This window comes from Rhinoderma darwinii, chromosome 7 (genome assembly GCF_050947455.1).
Source record: "Rhinoderma darwinii isolate aRhiDar2 chromosome 7, aRhiDar2.hap1, whole genome shotgun sequence".
Taxonomy (NCBI): domain Eukaryota; kingdom Metazoa; phylum Chordata; class Amphibia; order Anura; family Rhinodermatidae; genus Rhinoderma; species Rhinoderma darwinii.
The window spans coordinates 14,126,760-14,146,044 of record NC_134693.1 but is presented as its reverse complement, the minus strand read 5'-3'; the positions used below and the strand labels follow the sequence as shown (position 1 = coordinate 14,146,044).

General features: G+C 41.6%; 1 protein-coding gene across 9 annotated transcripts in view; it reads right to left on the bottom strand.

Annotated features, from left to right (window-relative positions):
* The window catches only part of LRRC7 (leucine rich repeat containing 7), a 286,473-nt gene that overhangs the window by 227,542 nt on the left and 39,646 nt on the right, over positions 1–19,285 (bottom strand). For 8 of the 9 annotated variants that reach the window (XM_075832825.1, XM_075832822.1, XM_075832823.1 and 5 more), the window contains exon 2: positions 5,155–5,255. The exons of the other annotated variant lie outside the window; for it this stretch is intronic. In XM_075832825.1, the coding sequence (XP_075688940.1) occupies positions 5,155–5,254 (100 nt within the window). In that variant the 5' untranslated portion in view covers position 5,255. The remainder of the gene's footprint in view (positions 1–5,154; positions 5,256–19,285) is intronic. 9 annotated transcript variants of the gene reach the window in all.

The following is a 19,285-nucleotide window of genomic DNA, read 5'->3' as shown; positions in this document are numbered from 1 at the left end:
ACAGAAGCTGAAACTTTTTGCACTCTTCGGGGGGATTCACACGAGCGTGTATTCGGTCCGTGCGGGCCGCGTGGTTTTCACGCGGCACGCATGGACCAATACAAGTCTATGGGGCAGTACAGACAGTCCGTGCTTTTTGCGCAGCGTTTGTCTGCTGCGCAAAAAGCGCGACAGGTTCAATAACTCTGCGTATTTCGCGCATCACGCACCCATTGAAGTCAATGGGTGCGTGAAAACCACGCAGGTTGCACGGAAGCACTTCCGTGCGAACCGACTGAAACAGCGCACCAGCTGTCAAAAGGATGAATGTAAACAGAAAAGCACCACGAGTGTCTTTGCGATGAGCGAAGCCGGACAAGCGAACCGAACTTCACCGGGTTCGGCCGAACTCGTTTTGGCCGAACCCTGCAAAAAAATTATCGGTACGCGACGTCAGGAGATAGTCACTGTCCATGGTGCTGAAAGAGTTAAACTGTTTCAGCACCATGGACAGTGACTTCCGATCCCAATATACATGAACCTGTAGAAAAAAAACGAAGTTCTGACTTACAGATAACTCCCGGCTTCTTCCTCCAGTCCGACCTCCCGGGATGACAATTCAGTCCAAGTGACAGCTCCAGCCAATCACAGGCCAAGCACAGGCTGCAGCGGTCACATGGACTGGCGCGTCATCCAGGGAGGTAGGGCCCGATGTCGAGAGGCGCGTCACCAAGGACGCGTCACCAAGGCAACGGCCGGGAAGTTCTCGGTAAGTACGAACTTTTTCTTTTTTTTCAACAGGTTTTTCGATATTGTGTTCGGCATTCACTGTCGAGGGTGCTGAAAGAGTTAGCTCTTTCAGCACCTTGGACAGTGACGGGCGTCGACTAGCCTCATCTCTATGATGGCGGCTGCGCGAAAATCACGCCGCCGCGCATCATACACGGATGACACACGCAGCTGTCAAATGGTTTTTGCACGCGCAAAACGCTGCGTTGTTTGCGCGCGCAAAAACGCAACGTCCGTCTGTATCTGCCCTTCATGTGATGCTGTAACTTTAACACGAGGCGACTCTCGGCATGTGCTACGTCTTAGTTAAATCAGCCCTTTTGACAAGAGAGCTGCAAATAGGACCATCTGGTCGCATCAGATTTGATGTAGGGAATTTATCCAAGAAATTTAATTTGAATGTGGTTTGAAATAAAGAGAAATCTATAATGCCAATTATGAACACAGAGCTCTGACTCTCAAGAAAAACCCATGAAATGCAGATTATTTCACCTTCATTATCTCACCGAGAACTCTCCGACAAGATACTTAACCTAGAGGCACTGCTGAATTATTGCATGGACAAAAGGGGCAATTTCCCGCCATATATAGGACCCAGCACCTTTTCTCGCACATTTTACTGTATATCATAGCGCCAGCTGTAGTATTATTGAGGCACAGTATAATATGACACTATTATGTCGGTACTATAAGACAGTACTATGTGGGCACCGTATGCTACTTTCATTTTTTTCGAGGTATGACATTATTATGTAGGCACTATAAAGAAGTATGTGGGCACTGTATGCTACTCTTATATTTTCATGGTATGACACTATTATGTAGGTACTATATAGAAGTATTACGTGGGCACTGTATGCTACTCTTATATTCTCAAGGTATGACACTATTATGTAGGTACTATATAGAAGTATTATGTGGGCACTGTATGCTACTCTTATATTCTCATGGTATGACACTATTATGTAGCTACTATATATAAGTATTACGTGGGCACTGTATGCTACTCTTATATTCTCATGGTATGACACTATTATGTAGGTACTATATAGAAGTATTACGTGGGCACTGTATGCTACTCTTATATTCTCAAGGTATGACACTATTATGTAGGTACTATATAGAAGTATTACGTGGGCACTGTATGCTACTCTTATATTCTCATGGTATGACACTATTATGTAGGTACTATATAGAAGTATTATGTGGGCACTGTATGCTACTCTTATATTCTCATGGTATGACACTATTATGTAGGTACTATATAGAAGTATGTGGGCACTGTATGCTACTCTTATATTCTCATGGTATGACTCTATTATGTAGGTACTATATAGAAGTATTACGTGGGCACTGTATGCTACTCTTATATTCTCATGGTATGACACTATTATGTAGGTACTATATAGAAGTATTTGGACACTGTATGCTACTCTTATATTTTCATGGTATGACACTATTATGTAGGTACTATATAGAAGTATTACGTGGGCACTGTATGCTACTCTTATATTCTCATGGTATGACACTATTATGTAGGTACTATATAGAAGTATTACGTGGGCACTGTATGCTACTCTTATATTCTCATGGTATGACACTATTATGTAGGTACTATATAGAAGTATTACGTGGGCACCGTATGCTACTCTTATATTCTCATGGTATGACACTATTATGTAGGTACTATATAGAAGTATTACGTGGGTACTGTATGCTACTCTTATATTCTCATGGTATGACACTATTATGTAGGTACTATATAGAAGTATTACGTGGGCACTGTATGCTACTCTTATATTCTCATGGTATGGCACTATTATGTAGGTACTATATAGAAGTATTACGTGGGCACTGTATGCTACTCTTATATTCTCATGGTATGGCACTATTATGTAGGTACTATATAGAAGTATGTGGACACTGTATGCTACTCTTATATTCTCATGGTATGACACTATTATTTTTTTACTATATAGAAGTATTACGTGGGCACCGTATGCTACTCTTATATTCTCATGGTATGACACTATTATGTAGGTACTATATAGCAGTATGTGGGCACTGTATGCTACTCTTATATTCTCATGGTATGACACTATTATGTAGGTACTATATAGAAGTATTTGGACACTGTATGCTACTCTTATATTCTCAAGTTATGACACTATTATGTAGGTACTATAAAGAAGTATGTGGACACCGTATGCTACTCTTATATTCTCATGGTATGACACTATTATGTAGGTACTATATAGAAGTATTTTCGTGGGTACTGTATGCTACTCTTATATTCTCATGGTATGACACTATTATGTAGGTACTATATAGAAGTATTTTCGTGGGCACTGTATGCTACTCTTATATTCTCATGGTATGACACTATTATGTAGGTACTATATAGAAGTATTACGTGGGCACTGTATGCTACTCTTATATTCTCATGGTATGACACTATTATGTAGGTACAATATAGAAGTATTACGTGGGCACTGTATGCTACTCTTATATTCTCATGGTATGACACTATTATGTAGGTACTATATAGAAGTATTACGTGGGCACTGTATGCTACTCTTATATTCTCAAGGTATGACACTATTATGTAGGTACTATATAGAAGTATTACATGGGTACTGTATGCTACTCTTATATTCTCATGGTATGACACGGTTATGTAGGTACTATATAGAAGTATTATGTGGGCACTGTATGCTACTCTTATATTCTCATGGTATGACACTATTATGTAGGTACTATATAGAAGTATTACGTGGGTACTGTATGCTACTCTTATATTCTCATGGTATGACACTATTATGTAGGTACTATATATAAGTATTACGTGGGTACTGTATGCTACTCTTATATTCTCATGGTATGACACTATTATGTAGGTACTATATAGAAGTATTATGTGGGTACTGTATGCTACTCTTATATTCTCATGGTATGACACTATTATGTAGGTACTATATATAAGTATTACGTGGGTACTGTATGCTACTGTTATATTCTCATGGTATGACACTTATGTAGGTACTATATAGAAGTATTATTTTTATTCTATGGTATTCTTATCTTATCACGGTATGACACCTATGTAGGTACAATATGGAAGCATTATTTGGGCACTGTATGCTACTCTTATATTTTCATGGCATGACACTTATGTAGAGAGCCCTTATACTATTAGTACATCTGGCAGTATTATGAGGGCTCTCTATGGTAATGTTATCTTTTCATGTTATAACATTATTATGTAGGTAGTACTATATGGTTATTTGGTACAATGGGGGAAATTCATGAACGGTTTTCTGTCGTTTTTCTGGTGTCAAAAGGTTGCAAATTATGCCACATTTTGAAAACGATTTGCAACTTTTCCGGTTTTACGTCGCTCTCGTAAAAAAGGGAAGGGGGACCCGTACATGTTTTGCCCAGAGGTCTCCACACACCTTGATCTGGCATAACTCAGAGGAGTTACCATTTCTCTTTCTTTACCTTATAGAATAAAAAGTGGAATGGGGATCCGCAAGTCCAGGAGAAAAGCTCTTTAAACTATCCCCAACAATAGAGTATAAACAGATGCAACCACCTGTATAAGCCACAACATAACCGTCCATACTGTTTGCCACAGAGGTGACCATGCCCTCAAAAGTTCACGTCTATTTCTGTAATAACTTGTGTGATCAGGTAGTCTTTATCTTCATCACAATCAGTACTGTGATGCCTCAAGAGGTTTCAGGCCCATTAAAAAAATAAATGCATCCCCCTTCGAATTAAGGAAGACTTCCACCCAACATAAAATTGGCCATATATTAATAAATAAGAAGTTAGCGCAGTTAACAACATTTTGCTCATTATGTTTCTTTTACTTACATAGCTATTGGCATTCTTCTGTTTTGTTGCGGAGGCCATTTTGAAAACGTGAAACAGGAAGTGCAATCCTATTGGTTGTCATCTTTGAGTTAGCTTAGAAACGGATAGAAAAACTGATCTGACAGGATGATAGTTTACCATCAGTTCCTGAGAAGCTAATTCAAAGGTAACAACCAATATGGCTCCACTTCCTGTTGGCATTTTCAAAATGGCCGCCACAGTACAACAGAAGAATGTCAATATCTCTGTAAGTAAAACAAACATAAAAACTAAATTTTGTAGACTGCCTTAACTTCTGATTTTCTAATAGATGGTGAATTTACATTTTGGGGTGGTATTCACCTTTAATATTATAACTAAAAGCTCAACAAAATATATGAAAAAACAACACCACCTGTTTTGTTTTTCATACCATTTATTACCTCCTCACGGTCAAAGTGTTAATGTATCCACTGCCGATACATTTTACAATAGCAGTCAAAGTTTTTAGCGATCAAGCCAACTTACACTCTCCTTCCGGTCTTTTCTTCATGGGGGCGAGCACCTCCTGCACTTTGGAGTTTCCTTGATACGGTGCAGGACCTCTACACATCCGGAGGTTCTCCATTCTAGAAGAAATGCAGATCACCTAACATCAGTGAATGTCCAGTAACATTGAGCGTCCTCCAAACAATTAAACTGCCCAGTTCTCCTACACCTGACCTTATACATACATAGCTACTTGGACACAGTAGTCATTCTTGACCAACATGGCCCAACATTTCACTGAGCAGTTTTCAAGAGGTGATTGATCAAGCTGAGCAAATTTGGTCATCCAATGACATCAGTCGGGTCCATTTGCCAACCAGGAAAACGAAAATCCTTTTTTTTTTTACTTTGAAGTCTAGTTGTGTATTCTGAATCCTAAACTTCTGTGGACAAGTGGTGTTGAGATGCTCATTGACTTTCAACGTGCGTGGAAACCAGGTTGGCGCCAGGGTAGTTCGTCCAGTCAATCTACTTCGTTCATAGGTCGAAAGGCAACGTTGTGCTGATGTAGGGATAACACTATCAAGATGCTTGTACCTGGATTTCAGCGGTTGCTCCACCTTAACCGGATCGATAAGACTCATTGATCGATGTCTGGAGGAAGGAGGTCCCAAGGCAACAGGTGGTCAAAAAAGGAAGAATACGATTATATCATGTTAATTTGTAGACGTTTCGAGACCAGACCAGTCTCCTTATCAGATCATCATCATCATGACCTAAGGAAGTGGCCGATCTCAAAACGTATAGTCTGTTTCTTAATAAAACTATTGACCAACATGATACCATCCTTGTTTGACCAGCTGGTGCCCCTGATCCTCCATCTCTTTGTGTTTGCCTCCAGACATGAAGGCTTTTATGAAACATCAGTAATCGAGAAGATACCAAGACCAACAATGTCTTAGACTGCTCTAAAGTTGAAGCTTCATCTGGAAATGATGGATCAAATAGAAAAATTCAAAGGCTTCCTTATTTATCTTTCAAGAAGAACAGTCACAAAAGTCAGCGGTAACGATGTGCAATATCATTAGAAACGTATTATATTTAAAGCGGATCTGTCATCAGACTATGATATGGCAGCAAAGTATGGGAACAGGATCCGCTCTACTAGTAGCCCAAATGCCACCAATAAAAAAATAAAGTGCCATTTGGCTAATAGAGCGTAAGAGAGTGCAGCAGACTCATAGTTAAGAGTCCGCTGTATACATGATCGGAGCGCTTCCCCCCCCCCGCCTCTCTCACCAGTGATTTTTGGCTGCCATGTATATGCACGTATAGATGGTAACCAGTCAGTGACTGGTGAGGGGGTTGGAGATCCTCTTAAATATGTTTATACACAGGGGTATAAATAATAATTAAGTTGACCATAATGCCAGTTGCGCACGACCGAGTGCCACTCGGGCCATTTTTAATGCCATCCGAGTGGCACCAGATAGTCATCATGGACCCATTCACTTTAGCGGGTGAATCGGGTCTGTGAAAACTGACCCAATTCTCCGATCCGTGGAAAGAAGTCATGTCCTATCTTTCCACGGATCACTAACGGGACTTGGCCGGCACACACTGTCGTCTGCATGAGGCATAAAGGTTCCACTCAGAACACAGTTTATGGTAGATAAGAACATAAAAGTGTATCCTCCACTTTAAACATTTCTTTGGCTCTGTTCACATTTGCGCTGGAGGCTTTGCTAGACGTCTCCATCACCCATTAAAGTCAATGAGTTCTGTCAGGCTCAGTTGGTGTCCGTCATGCGACCAATCTGGCACTGACATTACTTGTGTTTTTCTGTTACCATGATAGAACAGAAAAACGGAAACAAAATCACAGATGTGAACATAGCCTTAATGCCGAGTAACAAATATTTATACATCATATCTTATTCTCCAGTCACGTACAGAGCTGTTTTTAAAATTTCCAATAGTTGCCCTTGGATAGAGACCATGGTTAATATGTGATGTGGTGTCAGACTTGTGGCATGTACCTGTTTAGCTCTTCTAACTGTGTAACAGTCACCTGAGCTCCCAGAATGCACTGCAGAAAACCAGGACAATTGTTAATGCAGCTCTGCATGTCAGTGGAGAAGAAATAATCATGGAACTCAAAATCAGTACAAGATAAATAAAGCAAAGGATTTGGGAAGGTACATAGCATAATGTATTAGTTGAAAATTATTTTTTTAATCTAAAAAAAGGTCTAAAATTCTGAGTGGATTAATTTCATAATATATAGCTTTATAGTGAGCCGAGTTCTATTTTTCTGATATAACGCTCCAAATCTCATGTATATAGTTAAATGGTAAAATTCTGGCTGCCTGCAGCCACCACTAGGGGGAGCTTAGGAGCTTACTGCATACTGTGTTATTATTTTTTTCAATATATAAATCTGTATGCAGTAAGCTCCTCCTAGTGGTGGCAGCAGGCAGACAGAATTTTATTATGTGATTTTATAATGTCTTGTTTGCAAATGATAAATGTCAATATTAATTCTGTTCTCACCCATTTGTGGTCATACAATAACTTTGATTTGTTGTCAGAAGGCTGGTGAATACAAGATCTGGAGCAAAACCCACAGAGTACTATAAAAGCATTGATACAATAGGAATTCAGAAGTCCATATATCCCTGCTGTCACTTCTCATTGCAGACTTCTACGGATATGTCTCCATAGAGAACAATTAGCCCTTTTCCACTTAAAGCATCTGCTGAGCTCAGCGAGTAACTGAACACAGATCAGGGTTTGTTTACCACGGACAGAGCGAAAATGTGTGCGCTCTAAGGAGTAATTGGAATAGAGGAAAGTCGCCCAGATTTTAATTTTTTTTTTTTACCTGAACCTTGGCCTTGGATGATTTCTAGACTAATAACGTAGTCAACAAAACACTAAAAAATACCAATAAGTCAAATCCTGCACACAAAAAGTTTTGTTTGCTTGAAGTGAAAATAAAACACAGTTAGGCAAGAGCTCAACGGCACCATGGTGCCTCCTGCTATATGTGGTAAAATTGTAGAATAATCGAAAAACAACCTCTACGTTTCCCTGCGAAAAGAAATATAAAAAATGCAACTATGGCAAAAAATCTTTCATTGTTGGATCTTTTGGGATGAGTGCAAGATCGCTTGCAACTTTTTTTCACATGGTAATAAAGATTTAAAGGTTATTCCCAACACAGAAAGTCATGGCATATCGCTGGGATATGCCATCACTCTCTGATTGGTGGGAGTCCGACTGCCGGGACCCCCACTGATCCTGAGATTAAACTAGCGGCTGTGCTGCAATCTCCTGCACAGCCAGTGGCCGGGAACAAGAAAAATTTTGAAGGGGCCGAATGCACTCAAGCAATGCTGCAGCCCTTTCAATCTCAGGATCAGTGGGGGTCTCAGCAGTCGGACCCCATCGATCATAAAGTGATAGTATGTTCTAGCGATAGGCCACTACTTTCTTTGATGAAATAACCCTTTAAGACGTTATTCACATCTGTGTTGAAGATGTCCATAGGATGTAACATTGGGGTTGTGGCTACATTGTTCATCAGAGCTTTTCTTGATGTCAAAACGCCAACGATCTCTGCAAATCCCTGATGGACTCCACTATACTATTAACGGGGTCCGTTTGGAAGTGCTATATGATTCTGGCACAGTGTCATGGCTTCCACTATAAACCCATTTCGAAAAACCCTTCTACAATGTAGAACTCATCTGGAGTAGGCTGGAGAATATTTTTTGCCATGGAAAAAGTCATAAATTTGGTTTACATTTGCAATCAGATACAATTTTTATTTTTATAAATTTGCCGCCTGTGTAGTAGTCGGTTAGTTAAAATCAAATTGATTTGTTTAGACATCTGAAAAAAATTTCACCACTCAACCAAGCTTTTCCTAAGATTAACATAAGGGGGGAAAAAATGCCACTCTAGTTCCACCTATAGTCATATTTCCAAGCTCTTTAAAGAGTTTTCCAGAGACTTCAAGTGCCATAAAGTTGGTTCCAAGAATCTCCGGTCTTCTTGGCTTGTCAATGGAGTATTCATGATTCTTATGACTGTATCTTTCATCCTCTTCCACTTTCCCCATCAATGTTTCTGATCATAACGGACTTGGTCTTTTCAAGTGGCAAAAATAAGGTTAGACTGAACATTTGTTTTTCGTATAGAAGGTTCAGCTTGGTTTTGTCCACAATCTTCTTGTTTGTTCTCCTTGTCCTTCATGGTATTATAACAAGTCTTGTCCAACAATCCTGACAAGTTCTATGTTCAAAATGGCAAACTAGGTCCATACGCTGACAAATTTTTGCACTTTTTCATGGTCTTTTCTCTTGGAATCTCACTGGACACGTTGTAACAACTGGAACCATGGTGGAATACAATTCTGCCACATTTCGTAGTATGTAATAATGGGTATTCTTAGTTGAATATAAATATATATACGGAGGGTTACATTGGGGAACATATTGATTATCCTCAGTCAATGTTCACCAAGAGATTCGAGGTTTGTATATTTGAGGGGGGGGGGGGGTGTATATATTTGTAGCTCCATAGATCAAAGTCTTAGGGCTTGTCCACACACAATGGAAAATTTCTGCAGCAATTCTGTTGAAAGTATCAACCTTTCACAATGTTGGGAGATGGTGACATCTCCGAAAACCGCAGAAATTCTTTCCGCAGCAGGAATTGACAAGCGGCAGTCACAAAATTACGCACCGCAGGTCAATTTCGGCTCAGAATTTGTACACAGCGTGTGGATAAGATTTGTTAAATGTCATCCACAATGCTGCTACTGTATTCTGGGGCGTTTTTTTCCATCCGCAATTTAAGACGTAAAAAAACGCAGCAATTCCGCAGCGTGTGGACGAGCCCTTAAAGTCGAGGAGCAGTTTTCCTCTGACAATTTTTATTTATTATTTATTTCTGTTACTTATATAGCGCCAACATATTCCGCAGCGCTGTACAGAAGTCCTCTTTTACTGTCCACATTGGGCTCACAATCTGAATTCCCTATCGGTATGTTTTTGGGGTGTGAAAGGAAACCGGAGTACCCGGAGGAAACCCACGCAAACATGGGGAGAACGTACTGTCACGGTTGGTGGGTATGTGGACCCACTAGGCTGCACCACCGTAGCGGGGAAGCAGCTGGACAAACAACAGAGCACCCTAGAAATACAAAGTCCCACACTAGGGTACCTGGGTAGTCCAGACAGTGGCCGCAGCTCTGGCACGGATGGAGGTGGGTGCAGCAGGTAACGCCAAACGTGGCGGATGACAGCAGGTGCCGCAGGTTGCACCAGATGTGGCAAATCACTCCGGACGTGGAAGATGATACTGGACGTGGCAGACGACAGCAGGTGCAGCAGACACGACTCCAACACTAGTAGGCACAGGAACAAGAACACAGCACGGGATACAGGAACAGGTAACGGGTAACATTTGCAAGACAGACTTGGGATAAACTAACAATGCTCAGGCAAGGATCAAAAGGGCTGGGGCCCTCTTATAATCCAGGAAATCATGTGAGTTGATGATTAATGTTTTCATGTGCGTGCACTGGCCCTTTAAGAGCGGGCACAAGCGTGCGCGCGTACCCTACGAGACACAGTGGACCGGAGCGGAAGTGAGCGCTGGCGTCTCCTAGAAAGGAGACGGGGAACAGCGCTCACGGATCCATGGCTGCGGGCGTCGGGAGGTGGATAAACCCCGACGGCCCGCAGCCATGGACGCTACACATACAAACTCCATGCAGATGTCCTTGGTTGGACTTGAACCCAGGACACCAACGCTGCAAGGCAACAGTGCTAACCACCAAGCAACCAATTTCTAACTACCACCATCAATCAACGACTCAACAGACCCGTGTTATCCTTCAGAATACCGAGATATGGCACAAATTGCCGGACATCCGTGTCCTCTATACATCCCATTGCGTCCTGACAGTCACTGAAATGCAATCTGCTCGCAAGTATCAGTTCTAGAATATCTGCCAGTAATATCAAAAGTCAACTGGGTTTGAGGGTATCAATTCACCACTTTTTTGGGGGTTCCCTTGGGTCCATATGGTCATTATGTACACCAGTGGAAATGTCCATAATACATATTACACCTGAATATCGTCCCTCTAAACACCCAACATTCAACGAAACAAGATGGTGTGGTGTAGATCCAATTTACTAGTAAATAGTTATGAATTCTACATATAAAGTTTTTGAAAAAAATAGTAGTAAAATGTAAAATCAAAGCCATAAATAATAATAATGACCAAATAGTTTTGGTCTATAACATGCACTGGATGATAAGATGCACCCAAATTTAGATGGAACCGGTGAAGTAACTATAGGTGGTGCAGATGTTGGGGCCCTGTAGGCTAAGAGGGGCCCAAAAATGGACCAAGAAGGAGATGTAGTTTCTGCAAATATGCCCCAAAGTGGGCGTATCTGAGTGGTTATGGGCGGCCTCACAAATATCCTACAAATGAGGATTCAAAAGTTGGCATGTATGGTAGTACTACAAATGCCACGTGATAATTGGAGGCTCTTTAGTAGGTTTTTCATTGGGGCCCAGAGGCCGCAAACTATGACTCAGGATAGAAAAATCCCCATTGGACCTCATTAGTAAAACAGACCCTGTTGCCCATAGCAACCAATCAAAACTCTACTTTAATTTCAGAGCTAAGCGCTGATTGGTGCCCCTAGCAATCAATGCCAGTTTCTCTTTTAGTCAGTTTTGATAAATGGGGCCCATATGTCTCATTCAGCAATACAATACGTTACTATTCTTTTATTTTATTATTTTGCTTGAACATATCTAATGTAAAATGGATACGCATACCTCACAACATTTGCCCCCGATCTTCCAAGAAACTCCCACAAAAACGCCCCAAAATGCCCCTTTTGAGCATATTCACTTTGTGGGACAATCCTGCAAAAAAACAAAAACGGTTCGGTTGGGAGGTATGGATACAGAAGCCTGCAATCTGTCAGGCAAAGACGGTCATTGTCATGATCTGTGGGTATGTGGACCCACTGGGCCGCACTGCCGTAGCGGGATAGCAGCTGGCCAAACCGCAGTGTACCAAGTGTAGCGTCCATGGCCCCGGGCCATCGTGTTTACTCACCTCCCAACGCCCGCAGCCATGGATCAGTGAGCGCTGGCTCGCATCTCCTTCCTAGGAGACACCAGCGCTGACTTCCGCTCCGGTCCGCTGTGTCCCATAGGGTGCGCACGCACGCTCGTGCCCAGTCTTAAAGGGCCAGCGCGCGCACATGTGAACAATCATCATCATCAACTACACATTTCCTGGATTATAAGAGGGCCCCTGCCCTTCTGATCCCTGCCTGAGTGTTGTTAGTGTATCTCAAGTCTGTCTTGCAAATGGTCCCTTAGTGTTTTCCCATTCCAGTTGTTACCCGTGTCCTGTTACCTGTTCCTGTATCCCGTGCTGTGGTCTTGTTCCTGTGCCTACAAGTGTTGGAGTCGTGTCTACTGCACCTGCTGTCGTTTGCCACGTCCTGTGTCATCTGCCACGTCCAGTGTGATTTGCAACATCCAGTGTGATTTGCCACGTCTGGTGCAACATGCGGCACCTTCTGTCATCTGTCACGTCTGGCGTAACGTGCTGCACCCACCTCCATCCATGACAGAGCCGCGGCCACTGTCTGGACTATTCAGGTACCCTAGTGCGGGACTTTGTATTACTGGGGTGCTCTGTTTGGCCAGCTGCCTCCCCGCTATGGCGGTGCGGCCTAGTGGGTCCACATACCCACAAACAGCAGTGCACCAAGTATATACAAAGTCCAGCACAAGGGTACCTGTAATAGTCCAGACAGTGGCAGCGGCAGCGGCTTAGGCACAGATGGGATCTTAACGGCAGATGATGCAAAGCGTGGCAGATGACACCAGACGTGGAGTAACACAGCAGACGTGGTAGACGGCACAACACGACTCCAACGCTATAGAGGGCACAGGAACAAACACAGCACGGGATACAGGTAGCAGGGCACGGGAACACTGGGAACAGGATACGACTAAGGGACCATTCGCAAGACTAACGGAGGAATACAAACAACGCTCAGGCAATGAGTGAAAGGACAGGGCCCTTTTTATAGTCCAGGGATCTTTTTGCAAAAATTGCTGCAAAAAGCGGCGATTTGACTGCGACATATGACTATACCCTAATGCTGTTAAATCCAATGGGGGAGATTTAGCAAATCTAGTGCAATATAGAAGTGGAGCCGAGGCCTCTGAAGAATGAGAGCTACATTAGTTTGGATATATCCCCAATGTTTTTAGTCGGAAATGCTGAGACTTCTGGTTCCCCAGCACAAGATACACAGTGTTATTATTATTGTTTATGAAGACACAGCTAGGGAAATTAGGTATCCCAATGGGACAAGATGAATGAGTATTTTAACCGTGCCAATAAAATCATTTACATACCTCATGGAGCTTGGAGACTTGGGGCTGGCAAAGACGCTTTGAAAAAACCTGGCCAACATCAGAAAGCAGCTGCGCTCCGAAACTGCAAACACGCTTACAGCGGGGGAAGAAAGGCGTGCAAATGAACTGAATATCTGATGCACGGCTTGTTTGCTTGTGTTGCCGAGAACCTTATTTATCTTTTCTAGTCCCACAAAGAGCCTTAACCAAGTTGTTAGCAAACGGCAAACCTCCCGGATTCCTTTAACGACCGAATGGAAGGATTTTGTCAAGATTTTAAAAAGATACAGACATTAAAAAAAAGAGATCCACTAATAAGGACCCATGTGGGATGAACGTGTAGAGGGGTTCACATTCAGGGAGTCTACAGAAATATAGTAGGAAACTGCTTCGGCAGCAATTCCGCAATACAGTGCTAATATTGGTACTGTCCCTTTAAAAGGGTTTCTATCGATGAGAATACCACCTGAAACACCCCCCCAAAAAATAACGTAATACATTGACCTTTGAAACTCTCTTTCCATTCTCTGGCGCTCAAGTATTTTTTGCGTCCGACATAATGATGTGCCATCCATTATTGGCGACAGCCAATCACTGTCATCAGACGCTAAAGGGGTTGACCTATCAGAACAACCCCTGTCCTTATGCCCTATGCCCAATCATATGCATGGTAGGACATATGGACATCATAGAGGGGGATCCGCCGCTTGGGACCCTTCGCTATGAGCCAGAGCAGAGACAAGTAGCGGCTCCCACTCTGGCAGACTCCAGCCGTCCATGTCTTACTGATTTTGTCACTGGACCCGTGGTGATCCGATGATTTTGTCGCTGGAGCCGTGGCGATCAAATGATCGCCGTGGTGGCTCTCGGATTAAAGGGGTAGTCTGCGATGAGACAAGCCCTTTAAAAAACTTTCAATGAAACATCACCCTATGATCGGCCTCAGTCATGTGATATCATTATGGCCGGCACATCATTACAGCAGAAGTCACTGGAAGTACATTACAGAGTTTTTATTTTTCCATTTCGGGCGCAAAATGTATTTAAAAGGGTATTCTAGTTTCAGCAAACAAATGTTATAATTATGTTATAATTTTCCAATCTGTTTCACTTCCTTGCAGTTTTCAAGATCTCTGCTTGCTGTCTTCACTATTTACTTTGATTGGATAAAAATCTGTCCTGATCATGGGATAAACAAACAGGTGCAGGTCTCGTTACAGTAGTTATTAGACTGGTTTCGTGTAATCAGTTCTGCCCCTGTGTGCCCAGCACATGACTAGGACAGATTTTTATCTACTGGAAGTGAACGATACAGTTTTCTATTGAATGACAGCAAGCAGAGATCTTGAAAACAATTAGAAATAGATGCTAAATATATATTAGAAAATTGCATAACTTTTTATTGCACAAAGTTGAGCCTTTATTTGCTGAAACCTGAATACCCCTTTAATCCTATACTCTCACGACACTGTGTCTCCTACACGATTCCATCATCCAAAAAAAAATATAATGACGTATACAGGCCCAAAGGTGGCTATAAGGACACTCTTTTGGCTTCCGTCAGGCTAATAGTGCCCTATGGACATGTTTTGTGTACGTCGTGAGCTTTTCCGATGCACATGATAAGCGTAGGGCAATAATTGGATTTTGAGGGGCCTAAGCTCCCCCTAGTGGTGGAAGCAGGGAGGCAGAATTTTATCATATAACTCTATATCTATGTAGGGGATTTAGAGCTGTATCAGAAAAACAAGCTCCGACTGCTATAAAGAAACCAAGCAGCACAGAATTTGGATCTAAAAATGACATGGAGTTAAAAGTTGGACCCTCACTTGGGGTAATTTCTCATTACCCATTGGGAACCAGAAGGAGGCCAATATGATCTGAGCCCCATTTCTTTATGGGCCCTATAGCAACTGCCCGGTCTGCCTCTATGGTATGTAATCCCTTGCAAAAACATTATCAGGAGCACAACACGAGCGCTCGGCTTTGCAGGTGACGCCGGTCGCATTTATCTGAGCGTGACAAAACTCGCGTTAAATGCAAACACGTGTTAATTGACTATAATCAGAATGACTGGAAAGTGCACCAAGATCGTAATTGGTACCAAACATTTTCCCATTCGCCTGTGATTGTCCTTGGCTTCGACCTGGTGTTTTCATCGACCCAGAACAAAAAGCGAGTCCGTTATCGCAAACAAAAGCGAGAGAGAAGATGATAACTGCCGTTATGGCGCGTATGTCATATCTCTATTTAGGAACAACACCTCCATACGCCGACATGAAGTGATATTTGCTCTACGTGACACATTTAATGTGAGTTTTGGAGCTGTTCCACCGTCTCCTAGAGCGCGATACAATGCCAAAAAACATTGTACAAGATGCAAATGCCATTTCAATTAGTCTTCCATTAAACCTGTCACCGTGGGGTATTACAAGCACCTGTGTCTCGGCACTAAATGTACAATGTCAAGTTATAATGCCGCAGATTTACCTTTAATACAATGTATCCGCGCAATTTACAGCTAAAATAATGTGCCTGACACGCCGGAACGTCAGCTTAGGACCAGTGACCTGAGACGACGAGGATCATTAGTTTAACCACGACACGGAGGAAGATACAGAGTCTATAAGGACATGTCATTGATGATGATCTATTATACTACGGGGTGGGGGGGGGGATTATTTGGAATGTGAAAAATAACAATAGAACTTATAGGTCTTCCTAAATCATGGCGGATGAAACGTCTCCCTCCACCGTCTCGCTTTATGATGATGGTGGTACTGTGGTTAAAGTTGCCAAATATTGGTCATTTACATAGGATGGGTCTTAGAGACTAAATGTAAGCAAGGCTATACTTAACATAGGGCAGCCCCCTACAGCGAAGGGGAGGCCACCACAGGTCGACTCATCACCCTACTCCAGGGCTGGTGTGACCCTGCAGAGGACTCTCCTTTTAACAGTGGTGGCAACATTATCCAACTGGTTCAAGGATCTTCTCACCATTCTCTCCTACATTGGGATTAGATGGAAAGTAGGGCTGTACGAACAAGCTCCCTCCTCTTCTGGGGTGGGGAGCCGGAGTTATAATGTCTTAAAACAGAACAGGGAAAATGTCTACAGTTTGATTTCTGCTCTGGAGTTCCCTCTTTTAAAGCTACAGTACAACGCTGTTTAAAACAAAATAAATGATCCTTTATTACTCATGTAAACTTATCATAGAAGTGAATGGGGGTTACAGAAATAGCGTAGCACGGCAAGCTCGGCTAATTCTGTACTTCTGACCACCTTGTCAGACAGTGGACGGAGAGAAGCGAGAGCAAGAGAAGGTAAGACCGGGGTTAGGGGGCCCCCGTTCTAGAGATAGGTGCGGGTGATAGAGGTGAGACCCGCATCCTTCGGACATTTAAGGAATATTCTGTAGGAATGGGATTCTCATCTCTTGGCCAGAGTGGAGAGCAGATACATAGAGCGTCTCTCTCCGGAGGACCTGTCCTGTCCTGTATTACACAGACAACACGTTGATTTGAGTGCGCTCTGTGTAATGCTTCAATTCCCCTGTGGAGGCGCTGCAAGGAAATTGATCACTCAGCACCAGGTTTTTGTACAGATTACAGCTGATCGCTGGGGGGGACGGGGACACTTTGTTTAATTTGGTAAATATGCCATAGAAAACGTAATAGTTTGAATTCCACCAAGCAGGGGTATACATAGAAAAAAAGGGGAGCCCCATGGCAATGATTTATGATCTTGACAACCAACAGCAAAGTGGATAGGACCCGCCAGGGTTGGACCCCTCTCTCCAGGGGCCCATTGCAGCCACATTGCCTGCTTCTATGATACCGACCTCCTCGAGCCAAAGTCCTGAAAATTGTGAGACAGACTGGTTGCTAGGGCTGTGCTGGATGTGGTTGTTCGGCAGTGAATGCAAATGGCAACCAGTCTGTCAGACATGACTGAACACGGGCACGCTGAGATTTCAGACACCTATGGCAGCTCTGAACACGGTCACCCTTACTAAAGCTGTGTGTGAATGGGAACGTAAAATCTGTCAGATAAAAAAGCCAAAACAATGAAAACCGGGCTTAAAAGGGTAAAAGGACGCAGTACATGTGGGCGGTGGACAAGAAAGTCCTGGTGAAATGTTAGCACTGACTCATCAAACGCTGACATATTCCTGAATCAGTCCCATTGGGGGAAACGGCGGCGTGATGACTCGACCATCACTACAACGCCATGACAGGTTCAAACCCCACAAATGGGAAATGCCGTCTACTCAGCAAAGGAGATCGACAGGTCAGTGAACTTCTTGTATATTCAGCAGACAACAGTGAGTCACAACGATCCAGAAAAAATGTCATCACATCAAGTAGATATAAATGAAGGTTCAAAACACATTTCTTCCTTCCTCCAATATCTATCATCTATCTATCTATCTATCTATCTATCTATCTATCTATCTATCTATCTATCTATCTATCTATCTAATATCTATCTATCTATCTATCTCTCTCTATCTATCTATCTATCTATCTATCTATCTATCTATCTATCTATCTATCTATCTATGTATCTATCTATCTATCTATCTATCTATCTATCTATCTATCTATCTATCTATCTATCTATCTATCTATCTATCTATCTATCTATCTATCTATCTATCTATCTATCTATCTATCGATCTCTCTCTCTATCTATCTCATATCTATCTATCTATCTATCTATCTATCTATCTATCTATCTATCTATCTATCTATCTATCTATCTATCTATCTATCTATCTATCTATCTATCTATCTCTGTTTATAATGATCAAAAGATTCCACCAGTGCCCGACAGAACTCATTGACTTATAATGGGATCAGTTGTGTTGATATAAATAGATATAAAGATAGATATGCTATAGGTAGATATGAGATAGATAGATAGATATGAGATAGATAGATAGATAGATAGATAGATAGATAGATAGATAGATAGATAGATAGATAGATAGATAGATAGATAGATAGATAGATAGATAGATAGATAGATAGATATGAGATAGATAGATAGATATGAGATAGATAGATATAAACAGAAACAACAACATAGATGTGATCAGCGTCTAATTCTGCTGGTTAATAAAATACAATAACTCCAATAATACCAATAATAATAAAATATTATATTATTACTTATACAAATATTACAGACAGATCATCAACCAAATCAGGCCTAACCTTTTGACTTGAAGTTCGAAAAGTTAAAGAGGACGACCAATAACAACGTGTCTGAATACAATGACAGGAATTATGGACGTGCCCTGAGGAGACTGTAAATACGGACGCCAGGAGTCAAAAATCACAGACATTGATTGAGGTGTATAAAAATATTACTATTATTATTTATATTATTATTATTATTATTATACACCTAAATAATAAATATTAGCTGATAAAATTATTATAATAATAATAATAATAATAATAATAATAACAATAATTAATAAAAATACATGGGGTTTTTTTTGTTTTTAGGGTGTTTTTTTCTTTTCTGTACCGGACAGGCAGTGAGTGTAAGGATTTCATGTAATGTAATAATGCATAAGATAAAAAAATTTTTTTTTTAATAAAAATAATAATTATAATACATCATTAATAGCAACTACATGATAAAGTTACTAATAATACAATACTACAAAAAAAATAAA